Source organism: Halichoerus grypus, chromosome X (genome assembly GCF_964656455.1).
Source record: "Halichoerus grypus chromosome X, mHalGry1.hap1.1, whole genome shotgun sequence".
Classification (NCBI taxonomy): domain Eukaryota; kingdom Metazoa; phylum Chordata; class Mammalia; order Carnivora; family Phocidae; genus Halichoerus; species Halichoerus grypus.
In genome coordinates, this window is record NC_135727.1 from 65,873,255 (window position 1) to 65,897,571 (window position 24,317).

Genomic DNA, 24,317 nt, shown 5'->3' on the forward strand with positions numbered 1-24,317 from the left:
GTCCAGTTTTCCCAGTATTTGTTGAAGAGACTTTTTCCCATTGCATATTCTTGCCTCCTTTGTTGAAAATTAATCAACCATATAATCTTGGATTTATTTCTAGGCTATTTTATTCCATTGATCTATGTGTCTTTTATTGTGCCAGTACCATACTGTTTTGATCACTACAGCTTTGTAGTATATCTTGAAATCTGGGATTGTGATACCTTCAGTTTTGTTCTTCCTTTTCAAGATTGCTTTGGTTATTTGGGGGACTTCTGTGATTCTATACAAATTTTAGGATTGTTTGTTCTAGTTCTGTGAAAAATGCTGTTGGTATTTTGATAAGGATTGCATTAAATGTGTAGATTGCTTTGGTTAGTATAGACATTTTAACAATATGTGTTCTTCCAATCCATGAGCTTGGAATGTTTTCCATTTCTTTGTGTCCTGTTCAATTTCTTCCACAAGTGTTCTTTAATTTTCACAGTACAGATCTTTGGCTTCTTTGGTTAGGTTTCTTCCTAGGTATCTTCATGGTTTTGGTAAAATTATAAATGGGATTATTTTCTCAATTTTTTTCTAGTACTTCATTATTAGTACATAAAAATTCAACAGATTTCTATAGATTGCTTTTGTATCCTGCAACCTTACTGAATTTGTGTATCAGTTCTACTAGTTTTTTGTTGGAGTCTTCAGGGTTTCCTCTATATAGTATCATGTCATCTGCAAATAGTAAAAGTTTGTGTTCTTCCTTACCAATTTGGATGCTTTTCATTTCTTTTTATTTTCTGATTCCTGTGGCTAAGATTTGCAGTACTATATTGTATAAGAGTGGTGAGGGTGGACATCCCATGTTTTGTTCCTCACCTTAGGGGGAAAAGCTCCCAGTTCTTTCCCCATTAAGGATGATGGTAGCTGTGGGTTTTTTATAAATGGCCTTTATTATTTTGAGGTATGTTCCCACTAAACCTACTATGAGTGTTTTTGTCATGAAAGGACGTCATACTTTGTCAAATCCTTTTTCTGCATCTTTTGAAATTATCATATGGTTTTTATCCTTTCTATATTGAATGAGATGTATCTCATTGGCTGATTTGTGAATATTGACTCACCTTGCATCCCAGGAATAAATCCTGCCTGATCTTGGTAAATGATTCTTTAATGTATTGTTGGATTCACTTTGCTTATATTTTGCTGAGGAATTTTGCATCTCTGTTCACCAGGGATATTGCCATGTGGTTCTCTTTTTTTTAGTGGAGTCTTTATCTGGTTTTGGTATCAGGGTTACACTGGCCTGATTGAATGAATTTGAAAGCTTTCTTTCCTCTTCTGTTTTTTGGCACAGTTTGAGAAGAATAGGTATTAACTCTTTAAATGTTTGGTAGAATTCACCTGTGAAACCATCTGGTCATGGATTTTTGTTGGTTGTTTTTGAATGCTGGTAATAGTCTGCTCAGATCATCTATTTCTTACTGATTCAATTTTGGGAGGTTATGTTTCTAGGAATTTATCCATTTCTTATAGGTTGTCCAGTTTGTTGGCATATACTTTTTCATAATATTTTCTTATAATCGTTCGTATTTCTGTGTTGTTGGTTGTTATTTCTCCTCTTTTTATTTCCAGTTTTGAGTTCTGTTTTTTGATGAGTCTGGATAAGATTTCAATTTTATTTCTATTTTGTTTATTTCTGCTCTTATTTTTTTTTTAAAGATTTACTTATTTATTTGAGAGAGAGAGCACATGCGTGTGAATAGGGGGAAGGGCAGAGGGGAAGCAGACCCCCCACTGAGTGGGGAGCCTGATGTAGATCTTCATCTCCCAACTGGGAATATCATGACCTGAGCCTAAACCAGGAGTTGGACCATCAACTGGGTGAGCCACCCAGGTGCCCCTATTTCTGCTCTTATTTTTATTACTTCCTTCTGCTGTTTTTGGGTTTCATTTGTTATTCTTTTTCTAGTTCCTTTAGGTGTAAGTTTAAGTTATTTATTTGAGGTTTTTCATACTTCGCCTGTTTTGCTATAAACTTCCTTCTTGGAACAGCTTTGGCTGCATCTGAAAGATTTTGGACCATTGTGTTTTTGTTTTCACTTGTTTACATTTAGTTTTATTTCCTCTTTGATTTCTTGGTTGTCCCATTTATTGTTTATTAGCATGTTATTTAATCTTCATGTGTTTATGTGCTCTCCAGATTTTTTCTTGTGGTTGATTTTAGTTTCATAGTGCTAGTGTTGGAAAAGATGCATGGTATGACTTCCATCTATTTGAATTTTTGGAGACTTGCTTTGTGGCCTAACATACGATCTGTTGTGTGGAATATTCCATGTGTATGTGAAAAGAATGTGTATTCTGTTTTAGGATGGAATGTTCTGAATATATCTATTGGATTCATGTGTTCCAATATGTCCTTCAAAGCCACTGTTTACTTTTTGATTTTTTGTTTGGATGATCTATTGATGTAAGTTAAGTCCCCTACTATTACTGAGTTACTATCAATTACTTCCTTTATGCTTGTTACTAGCTGCTTTGTTTTTGTGTGTGCTCCCATGTTGGGTTCATATATATATGCAATTGTTACATTTTCTTTTTGGATTGTTCCCTTTATGATTATGTAGTCTCCTTTTTTGTCTCGTTACAGACGATGTTTTAAAGTCTATTTTGTCCTATATAAATATTGCTACCCCATCTTTCTTTTCACTTCATTTCACATGATAAATGTTTTTCCATCCCTTCACTTTCAATATGCATGTGTCTTTAGGTCTGAAATGAGTCTTTTGTAGGTAGCACATAGATGGATCTTTCTTTATTATCCCTTCCTTCACCCTATGTCTTTTGATTGGAGTATTTAGTCCATATACATTCAAAGTAATTATTAATAGGTGTGTATTTATTGCCATTTTGTTATCTATTTTATGGTTGTTTTTGTAGTACTTCTGTCTCACTTCTCTTGCTCTGTTCTCATTGTTTGCTTCCATTCATTAGTGATGTGCTTGGATTCCTTTCTCTTTATGTTTTGCGTATCTCTTACCAGTTTTTGACTTGTGGTTACCATTATGCTTATATATATCATCTTCTGCATATAGCAGTGTCTATTAAGCTGAGGTTGATTAAGTTCAAACCCATTCTGAATGTACTAAAGTTTTACTCCCCCCCCCACTGTGTTTTCATATTTTTCATCCTTGTATTTTGTTAATTCTTTTATTTCTTAGGTATACTTAATTTTACTGCTTTTGTGCTTCCTATTCTTCTTACTCCTTATGGTGTAACCTTCCCACTCAGGTTATCCCTCTTACATTTCTTGTAAGGCTGGTTTAGTAGTTATGAATTACTTTAAGTTTTGTTTGTCTGGGAGCTCTTTATCTGTCCTGTGAATGGTAGCGTTGGTAGAATACTAATTTTTTCAAATTTTTATTTAAATTCTGGTTACCATATAGTGTAATATTGGTTTCAGGAGTAGAATTTAGTGATTCATCACTTACGTATAACACCCGGTGCTCATTACAACAAGTACCCTCCTAAATACCCATGACCTATTTAGCCCATCCCCCACCCACCTCCCTTCATCAACCCTCAGTTTGTTCTCTATCATTAAGAGTCTCCATGGTTTATTTTCCTCTCCCATTTTTCCCCCTGCCCATATGTTCATCTGTTTTGTTTTTTAAATTCCACATATGAGTGAAATCATATAGTATTTGTCTTTCTCTGACTTATTTCACTTAGCATAACACACTTAGATCCATCCATGTCAATGAAATGGCAAGATTTCATTCTTTTTGAGGGCTGAGTAATATTCCATTGTATATATACCACATCTTCTTTATCCATTCATCAGTGGATCAACCTTTTGGGCTCTCCAGTAGTTTGGCTATTGTTGATAATGCTGCTGTAAACGTTGGGGTACATGTGCCCTTTCGAATAATTTTGTATCCTTTCAGTAAATACCTAGTAGTGCAATTTTTGGGTCATAGGGTAGGTCTATTTTCTCTTTTTGAGGAACCTTCATACTGTTTTCCAGAGTGGCTATTCCAGTTTGCATTCCCACCAACAGTGTAAGAGTGTTACCCTTTCTCTGCATCCTCACCACCATCTGTTGTTTCCTGTATTGTTAATTTTAGCCATTCTGACAGGTGTGAGGTGGTATCTCATCATGGTTTTGATTTGTATTTCCCTGATGATGAGTGATATTGAGCATCTTTTCTTGTGTTTGTTAGCCATCTATCTGGATGTCTTCTTTGAGAAAATGTCTATTCATGCCTTCTGCCCATTTCTTAACTGGGTTATTTTTTTTTCATTTGGGTGATGAGTTTTATAAGTTCTTTATAGATTTTGGATAATGACCCTTTATCAGATATGTCATTTGCAAATATCTTCTCTCATTCCATAGGCTGCCTTTTAATTTTGTTGATTGTTTCCTTTGCTGTGCAGAAGTTTTTTATTTTGATGAAGTCCCAATAGTTCATTGTTGCTTTTGTTTCCTTTGCCCCTAGGCAACATGTCTAGTAAGAAGTTGCTACAGCCAAGGTCAAAGAGGTTTCTGCTTGTGTTCTCCACTAGGATTTTGTTGGTTTTCTGTCTCACATTTAGGTCTTTCATCCATTTTGAATTTATTTGTGTATATTGTGTAGGAAAGTGGTCCAGTTTTATTCTTCTGCATGTTGCTGTCCAGTTTTCCCAACACCTTTTGTTGAAGAGCCTGTCTTTTGTCCATTGGATATTCTTTCCTGCTTTGTCCAAGATTAGTTGACCATAGGTTGAGGGTCCATTTCTGGGCTCTCTATTCTGTTCCATTGATCTATGTGTCTGTTTTTGTGCCAGTACCATACTGTCTTGATCGCTACAGCTTTGTAATACAGCTTGACATCTGGAATTGTGTTGCCAGCAGCTTTGGATTTCTTTTTGAACATTATTTTGGCTATTCGGGGTCTTTTCTGGTTCCACACAAATTTTAGGATTGTTTTTTCTAGCTCTGTGAAAACTGCTGGTGGTATTTTGATAAGGAGTACATTAAATGTGTAGATTGCTTTAGGTAATAAATATATTTTAACAATGTATGTTCTTCCAATCCTTGAGCATGGAGTGTTTTTCCATTTCTTTGTTTCCTCTTTAGTTTCTTTCATCAGTGTTTTATAGTTTAGAGAGTACAGATCTTTTACCTCTTTGGTTAGGTTTATTTCTAGGTATCTTATGGGTTTTGGTACAGTTGTAAATGGGAACGATTCCTTGATTTTTTTTTTTCTCCTGCTTCATTATTGGTGTATAGAAATGCAACCAATTTCTGTACATTGATTTTGCTGAATTCATGTATTCTAGCTTTTTTTTTTTTGTGGAATCTTTCTGATTTTCTACATAGAGTATCATGTCATCTACAAATAGTGAAAGTTTGACTTCTTTCTTGCTGATTTGGATGTCTTTTCTTTCTTTTTGTTTGATTGCTGAGACTAAGACTTCCAGTAGTATGTTAAATAGTAATGATGAGAGTGGATATCCCTGTCTTGTTCCTGACTGTAGAGGAAAAGCTGTCCTTTTTTTCTGCATTGAAGATATCAGCTGTGGGTCTTTCATATATGGCCTTTATGATGTTGAGGTATGTTCTATATATACCTTCTTTGTTGAGCAAGAATGGATGCTGTATTTTGTGAAATGCTTTTTCTGCATCTGTTGAGAGGGTCATATAATTCTTATCCTTTCTTTTATTAATGTGGTTTATCACATTGATTGATTTGCATATATTGAACCACCCCTGCAGCCCAGGAATAAATCCCACTTGATCATGGTGAATAATCCTTTTAATGTACTGTTTGATTCGATTTGCTAGTTTCTTGTTGAGAATTTTTGCATCCTTGTTCATCAGGGATGTTGTCCTGTAATTCTCCTTTGTAGTGGGGTCTTTGTGTGGTTTTGGAATCAAAGTAATCCTGGATTTGTAGGAGGATCTTGGATGTTTTCCTTCCCTTTCTACTTTTTGAGCATTTTGAGAAGACTGGGCATTAACTCTTATTTAAATGTCTGTTAAGGGGCACCTGGGTGGCTCGGTTGGTTAAGCGTCTGCCTTCGGCTCAGGTCATGATCCTGGGGTCCTGGGATCAAGTCCCGCGTTGGGCTCCCTGCTCAGCGAGAAGCCTGCTTCTCCCTCTCCTCCTGTTCATGCTCTCTTCTCGCTTTCTCTGTCACTATCTCTGTCTGTCTCTCTCTCAAATAAATAAATAAAATCTTTAAAAAAAAAAATGTCTGTTAAAATTACCCTGGGAAGACATTTGGCCCTGAACTTTTGTTTGTTGGGAGATTTTTTTTTAATCATGTCTTTTTTTTTTTTTAAGATTTATTTATTTTTTTATTTGAGAGAGAGAGAGAGAAAACGAGTTGTGGGGAGGGGCAGAGGGAGAAGTAAACTCCCTGCTGAGCAGGGAGTCTGTTGTGTGGGGCCTGATCTCAGGACCCTGGGATCATGACCTGAGCCAGAGGCAGATGCTTAACTAACTGAGCCACCCAGGCACCCCTGTTGGGAGATTTTTGATTACTGATTCAATTTCTTTGCTGGTACTCAGTCTGTTTAAATTTTCTATTCCTGTTTCAGTTTGGTAATTTGTATGTTTCTAGGAATTTATCCATTTCTTCCAGTTTGCCCTATTGGCAGGTAATTTTTCATAGTATTCTCTTACAATTGTATGTATTTCTGTGGCAGTTGTCATTTCTCCTCTTCCATTTGTCATTTCATTTATTTGGGTCTTTTCTCTCTCTTTAAGTCTGTCTAGTGGTTCATCAGTTTTATTAATTCTTTCAGGGAATGAGCTCACAGTTTCATTGGTCTGTTCTGCTGGTTTTGTTGTTGTTTATCCTTTATTTCTGCTCTAATCTTTATTATTTCCCTTCTTCTGCTGGCTTTAGGCTTTATTTGCTATTCCTTTTCTAGGTGTAAGTTTAGGTTTTTATTTGAGCCTTTTCTTGCTTCTTGAGGTAGGCCTGTATTTCACTGTATTTCCCTCTTAGGACTGCCTTTGCTGCATCCCAAAGGTTTTTGACTGTTGTGTTTTCATTTTCATTTGTTTCCATGTATTTTTGAAATTTCTTCTTTGGTTTCCTGGTTAACCCTTTTATTCTTTAGTAGGATGTTCTTTAACCTCCATGTATTTGTGGTCTTTCCAAATTTTTTCTTGTGGTTGACTTCAAGATTTATAGTATTGTAGTCTGAAAATATGCATGGTCTGATCTCCATCTTTTTGTACTTTTTTAGGGCTGATTTGTGACCCAGTATGTGATCTATTCTGGAGAATGTCCATGTGCACTTAAAAAGACTGTGTATTCTGCTGTTTTAGGATAAAATGTTCTGTAATTTTAATATCCTCTCTGTATTACTATTTTTTGCCATTTTAATTACTATGTGTCTTGGTGTGGACCTCCTCGGGTTGATTTTTTTTGGGGAGACTCTTTGTACCTCATTGTAGATCTGGGTTTCTGTTTCCTTCTCTAGATTTGGTAATTTTTCAGGTCTTATTTCTGCAAATAAACTTTCTGCCTCATTTTGTCTTTCTTCTCTTTCTAGGATCCCTAATATATATATGTTCCTATGCTTGATGGTGTTGCTGCGTTCCTTTAATCTGTTCTCATTTTTTATTCTGTTCTTTCTCTTGTGTAGCTTGATTACCTTCCAGTACTCTGTCTTCAAGGTCACCGATATGTTTTTGTGCTTCCTCTAGTCTACTACTTATTCCTTCTAGTATATTTTTAATTTCATTTATAGTGTTCTTCATCTTTACTTGGTTCTTTTTTTATATTTTATACCTCTTTGTTGAGGTTCTCAGTGAGATCCCCCACTCTTCTCAGTTCTAGTGAGTATCTCTAGGACCATTATGTTGAATTTTCTCTCAGGCATATTGCTGATGTCTATTTTGCTTGCTTCTCTTCCTGTCATTTATTGTTCTTTAATTTGATGCATATTCTTCTTTCTCCTTATTTTGTCTCACTCTCTGTGTCTATTTATATGTGTTAAGAAAGTCATCTGTGTCTTCTACACTTGTAAGTAGTGGTCCTATGAGGAAGATGTCCTGTAGTTCCCTGCAGTGCAAGGTTCCCTGTTCACCAGAACGTTGCACTTCAGGGGTGTCTCCTGTATGTGTTGTGTGCACCGTACCGTTGTGGCTGAGGCACAGTTTTCTCCAGTGCAGTTGGATCCAATGGCTCCCTTTGCCTATTATGGGCAGTTTGGTCCCTGCATTGTTAATAGGGCAGTCTGGGGACGGCTCGTTTCTTGAGTTCACTTACATGAGACATTTGCAGGGTGCACTCTTAACTGAACTGCAGGGTACTCTCTGTGTGTTGTCCCCTGAGACTTGTATAAGTTAGTGGGGCCTGCCATCATACCATTTGTCTGCCCTCAGCCTTCTGCAGGGCTGCAGTTGAACTGGTCTGTGTGCTTATTTTTCTGTTTCCCCAGGTCATGAGTCACTTTGTATTGGTTCTGGCCACTTTCAGGTCTGCTTGCACAATGCCAGTTTTTTGGTTCCTCTTTAGGTGGACCTTTGCTGTTGTTGGGTTCAATGGGGCAGATTGGAAGGAGAGGTGGGGGTGTAGGCAGGGCCCATGATAATTTGCAAGGTATGCACTAATCTGTTCTGGAGGGAACCTGGAGGTACTTTGGAGAACTCTTATGGAGGGCATGGTGTGCTGTTTGCAAGCTAGATGGAGAGTATTCACTGGTTCCCAAAAGTGCCCTGGTATCTGGACTGGGGGTTGGGGAGGTAAAGTGGCACCTGCCCACTCTTTTGTTCTTGGAGTAGTCTCCTGAAGTTCCCTTCCCTTCCTGTGCAGGTTCTGAGATTAGTAAATACATCAGTTTCCTTACCGTATACCCCTGGTGGTTTTCAAATTGCTGCTTCTATGTGGTATCTCACTGGGGTTGTTTCTCATGCTGGCTCTTAAAGGGCAGGGACTCAGTTTCCTCTTGCCCTGTGGTTTTCCCAGAGCCCAGCCTGCTGATTTTTAAAGTTCAAAGTGTTGAACTGATTATGAAAATTTTCAGTGTTGAGTTTCTCTCATTTTCAAAGCCAAATGTTATGGGGACACATCTTTCCAGTGCAGGCCCCTCATGCCTAGGGAGTCTGGTGTGGGGTCTGCTTTTCTCCCTTCTCTGTGCTTGTGGTTTCCCTTCCCCTTGCAGACAGTCTCTTGGGTCAGTTTTGTTCTTAACCAAGTCTGTGCCCTCTCTACCATTTTTGATGTGGCCTCTTCTCTATGATTGCTGTGGAGAATCTGTTTTGCCAATCTTTGGGTTGTTTTCTGTGTTATTTACACTGATGGAGGTGTTTGCATGGATGGATGGGAGCTTAGGACCCTTCCACTTTATCATCCTCTCCTAAAGTTGGTATTGATACTTTTTTTAAAATTTTTTTTGAAAGATTTTATTTATTTATTTGACAGAGAGGCACAGCCAGAGAGGGAACACAAGCAGAGGAAGTGGGAGAGGGAGAAGCAGGCCTCCCGCGGAGCAGGGAGCCCGATGCGGGGCTCGATCCCAGGACCCTGGGATCGTGACCCGAGCCGAAGGCAGACACTTAACAACTGAGCCACCCAGGCGCCCCGATACTTTTAATTCTAATTTGTTACTACAGATTTCATTGTAGTCTTCCTCTTTGTATTTTAACTTCTTTCTGTGACAGAGATGTCTGGCCCTGCTATCCTCAATTTTTGTACTCATTTGCTCAGTCCTCATGTTATCCACCTAGTTGCAAATTTGCTAACCATACCATCACAACAGAGAAACCTAACCAGCATTAAGTATTTGTTTTAAATTCTCTTTGTCTTTAGAATGACATTATATTGTCAGAGTTCTGTGTTTAGTAGGTAGTTGGGGAATTCTGCCTCTGGTGGTGGCAAACTAGCTTCATTTGCACAAGCATATTATTTCCCACAGATACCAGTTATAAGCTCTGGTCAAAATACTGAAAATAATTATGTGAAGGAACTAGAAAGTGACAAAAAGCAGACACAAATGGGAGGGGAGTGAACACATGGAAGAAGGAAATACTGTTAGTGAATTCCCAATTGTTAAGCCTTTTTTCCTTAAGGAAAGTGCCAGTTAGCTCAGTCGTGGGCAGTTAAGACTTGGATAGAAATCTGTATTCATATTGGATGAGGTATGAAGAAATTTAGGGTGACACTAGCAGCTTTTGTAAAATGAAGGGGGAGGATTCCATTCAGAAGAGAGCTACAAATTGGGAACTCCAAAAGCTGCAAAAACTCCAACCATACCTGCGATTGAATTGTTCAAGTGTAGCCCAGATTCCAGGCAGCTCAGTTAGGGGTAAAAAGAACAGTAGAAATCTTTTAGTTGCTTCCAGTACAGGGTAAACAGTTTGGGGTTAGATTTCAGCTAAGTTAACTACCTCCTCATAACAGAAATATCAACTCTTTGGAGGAACATAATGGGTTGCAGTGTCTTCACTTTATCTTTCCAAATGACTAGTACCAATCTAAAATACTAGATAGATGAAGCAAGAAGAAATGTGACCCATGCTCAAAAGGAAAGACAGTCAATAGAGACCAATCTACAGATAACTCAAGCGTTGAGATTAGCAGAGAAGAACATTAAAGCAGCAATTACAACTAAGCTCAAGCACAAAAAGGCAAATGAATTTATGATGAACAGAGAGATAGGAAATCTTAGCATAGACATGGAAACTGTAAAAACCTATTTTGAAGTTCTAGAACTAAAAAATACAATTTTGAATAACAAATCATTGTACTTGACAGGAGATTAAAGGTAGCAGTATAAGTGTCAGTGAATTTGATAACAGACTAAGAGAATTTATCCATCTGAGAATAGGAAACATCAAAAAAGAAAGTGTGTGGAGTACTTGCTCTTCAAAGCCTTTCCCCAGTAAAACTGTATAGTTATCAATCAAACACATGCAAAGAATAAGAATGTGTAACCCATGCTCAGGAAAAAAGTCAATAGAAATTCTCAGTGGGCCCAGCATTTTATAGTTATCTGTATACTAATCTTGCACATATTTTGTTAGATTTTTACATAAGTATTTCAGGTATTTGGGGTGCTATTTTAAATTCTGTTGTTATTTGTAATTTAGATTTTATTTGTTCATTGCAGGTATGTAGGAATTTTGTTCTCTTTTTATGTTGTCCTTGAATCCTGTGAACTTGCTGTAGGGAGGGTTTTTGTTTGTTTTATTTTTTTTGCCTTGTAGATTCCTTGGAATTTTCTACATAATCTTGTCTGAAAATAGGGACAGTTTTTTTTTTTTTTTAAAGATTTTATTTATTTGACAGAGGCACAGTGAGAGAGGGAACACAAGCAGGGGGAGTGGGAGAGGGAGAAGCAGGCTTCCCGCGGAGCAGGGAGCCCAATGTGGAGCTCGATCCCAGGACCCTGGGACCATGACCTGAGCCGAAGGCAGACGCTTAACGACTGAGCCACCCAGGCGCCCCTGAAAATAGGGACAGTTTTATTTCTTTGTTTCGTTTGTGTGCATTTTAATTCTGTTTCTTGCATCATTATGCTGGGTAGGAGTTTTTGTATTTTCCATTATTATCTTGAAGAAGAATGGTGATGGCAGACATTCTCTTGGTGTTTATGATCTTGGTGGTAAAGCATTCAGTCTTTTACCATTAAGTATGATGGTTCCTGTATAAAGGGTTTTTGTAAATACCAAGTTGAGGATGTTTCCCTCTATTCCTAGTTTTTTGACAGTTTTTTTACAGTGACATTTATATTCAGATAATTATAGATTCACATGCAGTTGTAACAACTAATAGAGAGTTCTTACATACACTTTGTCTATTTTCCCCATAATGGAAACATTTTCTAAAACTATAATATATTATTATAATCAGGTTATTGATATCCACTGATCTAGTTCAGATTTCCTAAGTTTTCCTTGTACTTGTGTGGGTTTATTGAGTTTTATACAATTTTATTATTTGGGTTGATTCATATCTCCACCCCTCTAGTCATATATCCATCCTCACAGATTACTCATCCTGCCTTTTCATAATCATGCTTACTTCCTTAGCCTGACTCCTACCCAGGCCTAACAACCTGGCAATCACTAATCTGTCCTCCATTTCTAAAGTTCTGTCATTTCAAACATGTTACATAAATGGAATCGTATGAATGTATGTATTGGGGATTTGGTTTTTTCACTTAGCATAATTCCCTAGAGATTCATCTGAGTTTTAGCATGTACCAGTAGTTATTTCCTTTTTAATTGCAGTGTACTAGTGTTCCATGGTATGGATATACCACAGTTTGTTTAACCATTCACCTGTTAAGGGACATCTGGGCTGATTCCATATTTGAGCTATTACAAATACAACTGCTGATGAACATTTGTGTGAACTACGTTTTCATTTCTCTGGGATAAATGCCTGGGAGTGCAGTTGGTGGGTCATATGATGGTTGCTTGTTTATTTTAAGATACTCCTAAATTGTAAACTGAGTTCCAGAGGGGCCACACCATTTTATATTCCCAAAGCAATGTATGAGTGACTCAGTTTCTCTGCATCTACACCAGCATTTGGTGTTACCACTATTTCCTTTTTAATTTTATGTATTCTGATAGATACTTAGTGATATCTTGTGGTTTTAATTGGCATTTCCCTAATGACTAATAATAACACTTTTAACATTGTTATTGGGATATAATTTGTATAGCATAAAATTCACTCATTTAAAGTATACAATTTAGTAGTTTTTGTATTTCACAGATATGTGTAACCATCACCATAGTTAATTTTATAACCTTTTTATCACGTCAAAAGAAACATTCCCACCCCCTTACTAATCTACCAAGCAACCTCACTAATCTACTTTCTTGGCTTTATGGATTCCCGTATTTTGGACTTTTCTTACGAGTGGCATTGTATAATATGTGGTCCTGTGTGACTGGCTTCTTTCACTTAGTGTAATGTGTTCAAGGTTTATCTGTGTTGTAGCGTGTTTTAATACTTCATTCCTTTTTATGGCCAAATAACATTCTTTTATATGACATTTGATCTGTTCATGGATACTTGTCTTGTTTATACTTTTTGGCTATTATGAATAATTCTGCTATAAACATTTGTGAACAAGTTTGTGTATGGCAGTGTATTTTCATTTTTCTTGGGTATACACTTAGGAGTAGAATTGCTAGGTTATATGGTAACTATGTTAAATCCTTTGAGGCAATGCCAAAATGTTTTCCAAAGTGGCTGCACCTTTTTACATTCCTACCAGCAGTGTATGAGGATTCTGATTTCTCTGCAATTATTATCTGACTTTTTGATTTTACCCTTCGTAGTGCACGTGAAGTAGTGTCTCATTTTGGATTTGATTTTCATTTACCTAATGGCTAATGATACTGAGCATCTTTTTATGTGCTTGTTGGTAATTTGTATATATTTTCCTTGGAGAATTGTCTATTCAGACCCTTTGTCCAATTTTTAATTGGGTATTTGTTTTTGTTATTGATTTTTAGCATTCTTTATATCTTCTGAACTTTTTATTATGATAAAATTTACCATTTTAACCATTTTTAAGTATACAATTCTCTGGCATTAAGTACATTCACATGGTTGTGCAAACATCACTACCACCTATCTCCAGAACTTTTCATCTTCAAATGAAACTCCGCACCCATTAAGGACTAACTTTCCAATCCTCTCTTCCCTAGCCTCTGGCAACCACCATTCTACATTCTGTCACTATAATCTTGACTATTTTAGGATCCTCATATAAGTGGGAGGGCTAATACAGTTTTTGTCCTCTTGTGTCTGGCTTATTTTACTTAGCATAACGCCTTCAAGGTTCATCATTGTTGTGGCATGTATCAAAATGTCCTTCCTTTTTAAGGCTGAATAGCATTCCATTGTGTGTATATGGCATATTTAGTCATTCATCTGTCAGTGGGAACTTGGGTCAGATATATGATTTGCAAATATTTTCTCCCATTTTGTTGGTTGTCTTTCATCTTCTTGATGGTGTCCTTTGAAGCACAAAAGCTTTTAATTTTGATAAAGTATAGTTAGTCTAATTTTCTTTTTATTGCTCATGTTTTTGGTGTCATATCTAAGAATTCATAGTACTAAATCTGAGGTCACAACGATTTACCCCTGTATTTTCTTCTAAGAGTTTTATAGTTTTAACTCTTTAGGTCTTTGGTGCATTTGGAGTTCTTTTGTGTGTGGTGTGAGGCTCCAAGTTCACTTTTTGCATGTGGATACATAGTTATGTTAACATCATTTGTTGAAAAGACTATTTCCCCACTGAATGGTCTTGGCATCCTTATTGAAAATCAATTGGGGGGTGGGTGGGAAGAAAACCAGTCAACCGCAGATAGGTGGTTTTATTTCTGGACTTTCAGTCTTTTTTTGACTCATCTATATGTCTATCCTTTTGTCAGTGCTACACTATATTAATTACAATTGTTTTATAGTAAGTTTTGAAATTGTGAAGTGTGAATCTTCGTATTTTGTTCTTTATTTTGAAGGCTATTTTGGCTATTCCTGTTTAATTCTATACAAATTTTAGAATGAGCTTGTCAGTTTCTAGAAAAAAGTCAGCTGGGATTCTGACAGGGATTGCATTGTATTGGTAGATCAGTTTGGGGACTATTGCCATCTTACTGTTGGATTGTTTTCTTTATTTTCAGGTCATTCATTACAAGTGAATAGAAATACAATTGATTTTTTTATATTGTTCTTGTATTTTTCAATCTTTCTGTACTCTTTTACTAGTTCTAATAGTTTTGTGGTGGATTCCATAGATTTTCTATATATAAGATAATGTCATCTCCAAAGAGAGATAGTTTTACTTCTTTCTTTTCAATCTTGATGCTTTTTATTTCTTTCTCTTGATTACTTGCTCTGGCTAGAATCTTCATTACAATACTGAATAGAAGTGGCAAGAGTGGATTTCCTTTCTTGTTTCTGATCTTAAGAAAGCATTCAGTCTTTCACCATTTAGTATAATGTTAACCTGTGGGTATTTTGTAGATAGTTGAGGATATTCCATTTTTTTAGGGTCTTTTAAAATAGATTTTACTTTTTAGAGCGGTTTTATTTAATTGTTTTCCTAAGATTTTATTTATTTATTTAAGAGAGAGAATGAGAGAGAGAGAGAGAGAGAGAGAGAAAGAGAATGCATGAACCAGGGGCAGGGCAGAGAATCAGACTTCCTGCTGAGAAGGGAGCCCAATGCGGGACTTGATCCCAGGACTCTGGGATCATGACTTGAGCCGAAGGCAGATGGTTAACCAAGTGAGCCACCCAGGCGCCCTGGAGCAGTTTTAGGTTCACAGTGTTTATAAGCATCTGTGTGCAGGTTTTTGAGTGGATTTAGTTTTCATCTTATTTGGATAATTATCAAGGAGTGTGATTGCTGGATCATATGGTAAGAGAATGGTTAATTTTGTAAGAAACTGCCCAGGGGCGCCTGGGTGGCTCAGTCATTAAGCGTCTGCCTTCGGCTCAGGTCATGATCCCAGGGTCCTGGGATCAAGCCCCTCATTGGGCTCCCTGCTCAGCGGGAAGCCTGCTTCTCCCTCTCCCACTCTCCCTGCTTGTGTTCCCTCTCTCACTGTCTCTCTCTCTCTGTCAAGTAAATAAATAAAATCTTTAAAAAAAAAAAAAAGGAACTGCCCAAATGTCTTCCAAAGTGGTTGTACCGTTTTCCATTCCCAACAGCAATTGAATGAGACTTCTTTCTGTTGCTTCACATCTTCACCAGCATTTGGTGGTGTCAGTGTTCTGCATTTATCCATTGATTGCGTAGTATTATCTGATTGTTTTAATTTCCAATTGCATCATGACATATGATGTGGAGCATTTTTTCATATGCTTATTTGTCACCTGTGTATCTTTGGTAAGATATTTTCAGATCTTTTGCCCATTTTTTTCTTTTTTTTAATTTAATTTTTATTTTTTTAAGGATCTTATTTATTTGACGGAGAGAGACACAGTGAGAGAGGGAACACAAGCAGGGGGAGTGGGAGAGGGAGAAGCAGGGAACCCGACATGGGGCTCGATCCCAGGACCCCGGGACCTTGACCTGAGCCAAAGGCAGAGGCTTAATGACTGAGCCACCTAGGCGCCCCTTTTTGCCCATTTCTAATCATGTTGTTTATTATTATTGAGTTATTTGTATCTTTTATTTTTATTATTATTATTTTTAAATATTTATTTATTTATTTGACAGAAAGAGCACAAGTAGGGGAGCAGCAGGCAGAGGGAGAGGGAGAAGCAGTCTCCTCATGCAGGGTTTGATCCCAGGACTCTGGGACCATGACCTGAGCCGAAGGCAGATGTTTAAGTGACTGAGCCACCCAGGTGCCCCCTTTGTATCTTTTAGATAATAGTCCTTTATCAGATAGGTCTTTCGGCAGATATTTTCTCCCAGTCTGTGGGAGAAAGACTTGTCTTCTGTTGAAGTTTGCTAGTATTTTGTTGAGGAGTATTCTGTCTATATTTGTGATAGTGTTCTGTAGATTTCTCTTTTTTTGGTACCTTTACTGGTTTTGGTATGATACTGGTCTCATAAACATTAATTAGGAAGTATCCCTACTTTTTATATTGGAAGAGTTTGTGAAGATGTTTTTGAATGTGTGGTACATTTCAGTGGTGAAGCCATCTAGACCTTTGCTTTTTTTTGTGGGTAGTTTTTTGATTACTAATTCAGTCTCTTCAGTTATAGGTCTATCACATTGTATATTTTTTTTTTAGCCAGTTTTGTTAGTTTGTGTGTGTTTAGGAATTTGTCCATATTTTGTTATCTAATATTTTGGCATACAATTGTTCATAGTATTCCTTTATAATCTGTTTATTTCTTTAAGGTAGATAGTAATGTCCCCTTTTTAATTTCTGATTCTGGTAATTTGAGTTTTGCTCTTTTTTTCTTGGTCAGTCTAGCTTAAGGTTGGTCAATTTCATTCATCTTTCCAAAGAACTTTTGGTTTCAGTGATTTTTCTTTATTTTTCTATTCTGTTTCATTAAATTTAGCTCTAATCTTTATTTTTTCTTTCCCTCTGCTTTCTTTAGGTTTAGTTTGCTGTTAGTTTTCCAGTGTCTTAGGTGAAGGGAAATAAAATTTATTAATAGTATGATTGTATTGTTAGTAAAAGATGGAGGTTAAATTTTCTTTTAAGAGAAAATACCTTAGAAAATTGCAGTAGGAAATGTTTGATACCAAACTGCTATTTTTAGAAACTTAGTGCTTTTATTTATTTTTATTTATTTATTTTTAAGGATTTTATTTGTTTATCAGAGAGCACAAGCAGGGGGGAGTGGCAGGCAGAGGGAGAAGCAGGCTTCTCGCTGAGCAAGGAGCCCGATGCTGGACTCGTTCCCAGGACCCTGGGATCATGACCTGAGCTGAAGGTAGATGCTTAACTGACTGAGCCACCGAGGCATCCCTAGAAACTTAGTGCTTTTAAAGAAGGGGTTAGTGTGTCAAGGGAGTGATTCTAGTGAGAAAATTCTTCTAGGAATATTTTAATGTGAGTAATGTATTACCAGTACTGTTGTACTTCATAGACTGAAAAATGGGTTCATGGAGTTGTAGTTTTGGTGTTCTGTTTGATAATGCTTTGAAGAGATAGATAAAGTTTTTATTTCTTCTCTTTTAAGAAAAAGTCAGTGGTTCTGGAAATAACTCAGATATGATGGAAAACAGCAAGGAAGAGGTAAGACTAATTTGAAGCATTTAAAAGATACTTATTAATTGCTAATAACCGACTAGAGTATATGTTATCAGATTGCTTCTGTTTTTTTTTTTAAAGATTTATTTATTTATTTTAGAGCAAGCATAGTGGGGAGGGGCAGAAGGAGAGGGAAACTCAAGCAGACTCCACACTAAGCATGGAGCCCAACATGGGGCTCGATCTCATGACCCTGAAATCATGACCTGAGCTGAAACCAGGAGTTGGACACTCAACCTACTGCGCCACCCAGGCACCCCAGATTGCTTCTCTTTAATACATGCATGTGTTTAAGTTTACTGTTACGTATTATGATACTTCATTTTGGGTAGTTGTTTATTTTTAGAAGGTGTTCATTGTTTTTATTATTGTGTGGTTCATTTTAGCAATATACCTAAAGCCAGACAACTGAAGGCTTGCTAACAGATAGGTAGTTGAACATTATTATATTGCAATAGTGGTGCTCAGGGTGGTTGTTATGGGCATGACTCCATGGTTCTGACATCTCTCAAAACTGTATATTTAGAGTATCTTAAGCATTATTATAGGAACCCATCCTGATATCCTTCATTCATGATACCCAAGCCTATGCTATAGTTTTGGGATTCTTTCCATCTAGTATAGAAATTTCAATCCAAAAAATATATTGATTATATTGGCAAAATGAGGATAAATTTAGTATCTCAAAGCAAATTGTAGAAGGTACTTTGTGCCATATGGTAGGATAGAGAAAATGACACATTTTTTAGATCCTCAAAACTCCCTATATCCACTGGGATCTCATTACTTCTGTACCTTTGTTTCGTCTTTGTTGACTTGGGTCAAGATCATGATAGAGTAGTGCATCCTCACCTACACCACACAATTCAGTAGAAACAATTTAATTAAAAAAAAAAAACAGGAAATTAATCTTAAATCAAGGAAGCCTGAGAATAAATGCAAATTAGTTTTTGAAGTTCCTTTTAAAAAAATATTTTAGACATAAAGGTAATATCCCATTATGTTACTGTATCAGAGATCTTGGTAAAGGGAAATAGTTAATTGTAGGGATGTTCCTTGAAAGTTGTATTCACTTTTTTGTTTATTTCTCACATTTAGGGAGCTAGCTCTTCAGAAAAATCCAAATCATCAGGATCATCACGATCAAAAAGGTTGGTTGATATTGAAGGGAAAACATTTTCAGATTATTTTCTTTTTCTAAGAATAATAATCTTTTCTAAACTTCAAGCACCCTTGTTCTAAGTGAATAAACTGTTTTATACAAACATACACATTAAAAACTGGACAGTATAGTATAATGAATTCTCTTGTATCAATTAATTTCAATTAATTTCAACAATTATTGAATTTTACTGGAATTCTCCAAGGCGGATTTATTATGCCTTAGTGGCCCTTGCAATATATAGATCATTTCTTTTAGATCATATATGTGCTCAAAAAAAGGACAGAGGGAAAATGAAATGAATGCCTCATGAAGCAATACGGGTTTTTTAGGATTATATCAAATTGTCCAGAATGATGGGGAGGGGTAGCCATTATACTTATGAGGAAGTTATAATGAGATCAAAAAGTGGTAAAAATACTTTTCTGTGTTAAATTGTCAAAACGAATTGTACATACAAGGACTGAAACTACTTCTAATCATACTGTAAAGCGTAATAGAGAGTATAGATTTTATTAGAAGTTTGCAGTTATTGGGCATTTGTGTGTGTGTGTGTGTTAAGAAGGCTGCACGCCCAACGTGGGGCTTGAACTCACAACCTGAGATCAAGAGTCAGATGCTTTATTGACTGAGCCAGCCAGGTGCCCTGGGCATTCGTTGTTTTTTACCAGTGGGAATGTCTCTTAATAAATACAGTTTATTTTAACTTATTCTCTAAAGTGGTGATTCTTAAAGAGGAGATCCCTTTATGATCCCCCCCCCCCCAGTAGCTTTTTCAGAGTGAACATATCCTGGTCCTACCCCAGACCTACTGAATCATAATTTACAGTAATACGGTACAGAGATGTGTGCTTTCGTAGGTGAGTCTGATGTGTATCTCTGGTTAAGAGCCACCGTTCAATCTAAACATGTTCTTTGGTTATTATTCCAATTTTTAGAAATGTCCATAATTCTATGGACTTAATTCTTTCATAGGAAACCTTCAATTGTAACAAAGTATGTTGAATCTGATGATGAAAAACCTTTGGATGAAACTGTAAATGAAGATGCTTCTAATGAAAATTCAGAAAATGATATTACTATGCAAAGCTTGCCAAAAGGTAATGTGTATTAATTTTTCATATGAAGTTAAAGTTGAAATGTATTTTTAAATGTCATTATAAAATTGGAACTTGATTACTGTTAGCTGTGTATAAAGGAACAAAACTAGCATTTTAATAGTGGTTGTCTGGAAATGTATTAGAATGGTAATGAAAATGTGTGTTACTGAGGTTAAAAACTTAGAATATTTGCAGTCAGCTTTGAAAAAGAACAAAACCTATTTTCTCTTTCTATTGGGTTTTAGAAAAGGGATTTTAGTTTGTAAATTGTATTTGAATGTGGAAGTTAGTTTAAACGTTTATATGAAGTTTTGGTTCAGCAAATTTAAACATGCTTGCTTTATAGGAAAACATATGAATATTCTTAAAACTTTAAAAAACATTTAAAAATCTGGTTAATCTTACTGCATTCTTAAATTCTCTAAGACTAAAAGCTGAAGTTAATTATCAAAGATAGATTTAGATGTATTTCTTGTAATTATCTCTTTAAAACGCGTCATATGCCTTTCAACTGTTGCAGTTCTAACCTTAAAACCTCATTAATTAGATTGGGGGAAAAAAGCCAAATGAAAATCTTGGACGTTTCATAGCCCAAGTCTGAGAGCAGTATGATTATATGATAAGAGTAATGACAAAGGTCTTGGTAATTTCATGGTGTTTCAGAGTCAAAAGTTTAGATTTTTTCTTTATTAATAATATGTGGAAGTATCTTAGCAGATTTTTCAAATTTATCCTCACAGATCATTTATAGCAGTGTTTACTAAACTTTGTTCTCTGTCTACATTTATATTTTTGTGAAACATTTTTTGATTATGAAAGTTTAAAAAAATGGTGGGAAGGAGCCTAAGACATTGCTTGACTAGGACAAATTAGGAGTTACAGTAGATGAAATATGAAATGAGGAAAAGGAATGAATGAGAGAAAGCAGAAAGAAGGAAAATTGATGGGCCTACCATTTACTTGGCTTTGCAAATCATCTGTGACAATTTTATGTAATGGTTGGTGGCCGAGGGCAGAAACAACTACTGAGGGAGTGTGAGTCCCATGGGCAGTGACTCACTTTAGATTGTAACATTCTCAGTGGTTGTCACTGGGAGTCCTTATGATGGTCACTGGGTGAGCTAAGAAATAGGAATTCAAATCTTTCTTTTAATGATACTGTGGAAAAAAGTTAGTATGGGATGTTTCTAACCTGAATTAATCATAATTCTCTCCCACCAAACCAAAAATAGACCCATTTCATAAGGTAGAATTTGGGTGATGATAATTATTATTATAATACTATATTGAGTATATATAGGTACCAGACTCTTACAGAACTAACTCATTTAATCCTCAAACCAATACTGTAAAGTAGTTACTGTTTCTACTTGTAGAAATAAAGGAACAAATTCAGAGCTCGAGGAACTTCTTCAGGCTTTAAATTGAGAAACTTAGGTCTGCTTGAACCCAAAGCTAGTGAGTGCTTTCTCCACTCTACTGCTTTGCTTCCATTCAGAGAGGAATCTTCAGAAATAATTTTGTTTTTTCGTTAATTATAAATCTTGAGCTTTTTCAAATGCTTTGGCTTCTCTGAGGGTATATATGTGAAATGGTTGTTGTAAATAAAGTTTTTTTGTGTGTGTAGATTATTTAAATTTGCCAGTTTGTAAAAACTCAATCCTCTATGCCTGCTTTCCCCTCCTTTTTTTTCAGAGACTCAGAAATACATATAACTAGATGCTATACCTTGCCAAAATCTGCTTGCTGAATAACATAGGCCCATGTTTCAGGGAGACCGTCCCTGACAACTTACCAGGTTTTACTTTCTTAAATGTTGCCAATAATGCCCAATTACTAAGCCCAGCAATGTAGGTAAATGTGAGACCTGGACCCTTTTTACTATGCTCCTGCTTTATTTGCTCTTGAGAGATTATAATGAAAACTTAAATTAACAACCTGTCTTCTCAGTTCACATGTTCTTTAAGAAAGTACATTCTTTCTAAAATATTTCCCTAGAGACCAATAATCGATCTCATTCTACAGTTTATTGTTAGAGCAGTTGAACTTAAATATCTTAAGGGAATCTTCTGTTTTAAGACTCTTTAAGGACTTTTCAGGGTGCTAAATGTTTGACACACTAGTTGGGAAATGCCTCAGAATAGGTATAGCAGTAATAGCAGAATTAACTTCTCACATTGCCTCCCACTGTCCTCCCCCAAAACAATATAAAAAAACCCTTACAAATTTTTTCTGAGTTTGTGATTTGGATTATGAGAAGAATAGGATGTCTTCTTAAAATTTTCCTTCTGGTCCTTCTATTTTATAAACTTTATTGGAGCTTAGCATGGGTGTTTATACTCAAAACAGTTTTTGTGATAGGCAGTATAAAAATTTAGAACTGGGCTGAGGCTTTCTACTTTATTCACACATTTCTGTTATAATTAGTTCGTAATACCCGCACCCTACTTTTATTAATTATATTCCAACAAGTAATCTTATTGCTGACACGTGGCCCTTTTACTATTTCCCTGTTTTATTTACTCTTGAAGAGGTCCTTATACAAGTATTGAAAGCTTGAAAGAAACAAAATTATGTACCAGCAATGTTGGCTTTATCTGAACTGAAGTCTTGTACTTCATTTGCACATTTAATATGTGTAATGGTTTTTTAAATGAAATCATTCTAGGTACAGTGATTGTACAACCAGAGCCAGTGCTGAATGAAGACAAAGATGATTTTAAAGGGCCTGAATTTAGAAGCAGAAGTAAAATGAAAACTGAAAATCTCAAAAAACGCGGAGGTAAATACAAGTGAAAATGAAAACATGAGTTTAAATTGCTGTTTATGACCATATTGGAAAATCTGATGTGCTTATTAAAAATACCTCCACTTTTCTGCCCATTGTTTATTAAAAGCACTACTTAAAAATAACTTCTGTTTCTCTCTGAGCTCTGAAGCAGAAAAGGTTAAACATTTATCAAAATACCTTTGCCTTCAGTGGCTATAAAGTTATTTCAAGAAGCTTAGCATTCCCTTCTTGAATATTAGTTCTGTAATGCCTATATGCCAAAATACCATGCGTTCCCTCTCACCCCGAAAGAATTTCAGATTTGGACAAAACCTTGCCTGTGGCCTTGGGTAACTTTATATATATATAATATATTGTATCACAGAGTTACCTGTGCCTTAGTATTATTTGGGGTGCTTGTTAAAAATGCAAGTCCCTTAACTCCACTAACAAATTAGAATTTCTGGGGATGATGTCAAGAATGAGCCCCATTTTGTTCTTCTGTATATTAAAGTTGGAGATCTACTGCTGTAAGGATAATAATGTAGAGATGAGTAGGAAGGAGAAGGGAGCTAGAGCTAGTAACCTTCCTTCCACCTGTCTGAGCCGTCTCTTCCTTTGTCTGTCTACCCCCACTTATACACACACCATGTTGGCTAATCATCTGTAAAAAGTTAGCATAAGGAGGATTCATTTAGAAATTTATGACAATGGAGTATGTTTCCCATTTGCTTGTGTGTGATTTTTAAATAGTGCCTGTATATTTTTTGGGCAGATTTACAGAGCCATAATCCATGACCATAAAGGGAACGAATCTCTAAAAAATAGAACAAGACACCAAATTTCCAAGTAGAAGTGTAATGGAAGCATGTCTGTTTAATATTTATCATGTTACTTGTGAAATTATAGCATAGTACTTAATATTGGTGAAATTTGTGCAGATTTTTATTTCAGTGCTATATGATTATCTTGATGGAGTTAGTAAAATATATCTGTATTTGTTATATATATTTTCGGATTAAATAACTCATTAGGTTGTTGGAGAAAATCAAAGAAATGTTGTTTAGTCTGTTGTCCACAAGGGGGTGTTCTGCTCCTTTCAAGCATACGGAAGATTTATGGAGAATGTAGTTCATAGTGGGGTAACTGCCATTGCAGCAACAGAGCTCACCAAAGCTGAATAGTTTTCTTAAAACAAGAGAATCAGCAAGTAGAAGGTGACTGTAGGGATCAGTAACAAGAGTCTGGAGAACAGAGAACTAAGTATACTGCATTGTATCAAAATTAATATCTAAATGGTGTCTTTGGGGAGGGACTCTGGTGCAGTCAGTGTCTAGAATGTGTATAAGGGCCAAAAGGAGAATGAAAAAAGAACCACAGTTGTTGGGGAATGTGTTCTTAGTGCCACTTCACTATGCTGCTGGTATTTGGTCTGAGCTGATATATTTGGAACATTTTATTGAGTGTTCTGTGTAAGAATGTTTATATTATGCTTAATGAAATATGTATGTTTATAGCCATATAGTAGCACCTAAATCTCTCATGGTAATTTTTGTCTTAATGATTTTCTACATCTTTAAACTGTCAGAAATCACACAGGAAATTTAACTGTTTACTTATA

At 36.1% G+C, this 24,317-nt stretch overlaps 1 protein-coding gene across 6 annotated transcripts in view; it reads left to right on the forward strand.

Moving 5' to 3' along the window:
- LOC118544892 (transcriptional regulator ATRX) overlaps positions 1-24,317 on the forward strand; it is a 303,532-nt gene that overhangs the window by 63,521 nt on the left and 215,694 nt on the right. For 4 of the 6 annotated variants that reach the window (XM_078064338.1, XM_078064341.1, XM_078064339.1 and 1 more), the window contains 4 exons: positions 17,594-17,649; positions 18,763-18,815; positions 19,802-19,926; positions 22,595-22,708. In XM_078064338.1, the coding sequence (XP_077920464.1) occupies positions 17,594-17,649; positions 18,763-18,815; positions 19,802-19,926; positions 22,595-22,708 (348 nt within the window). The remainder of the gene's footprint in view (positions 1-17,593; positions 17,650-18,762; positions 18,816-19,801; positions 19,927-22,594; positions 22,709-24,317) is intronic. The other 2 variants (XM_078064342.1, XM_078064343.1) reach the window with 1 other exon arrangement.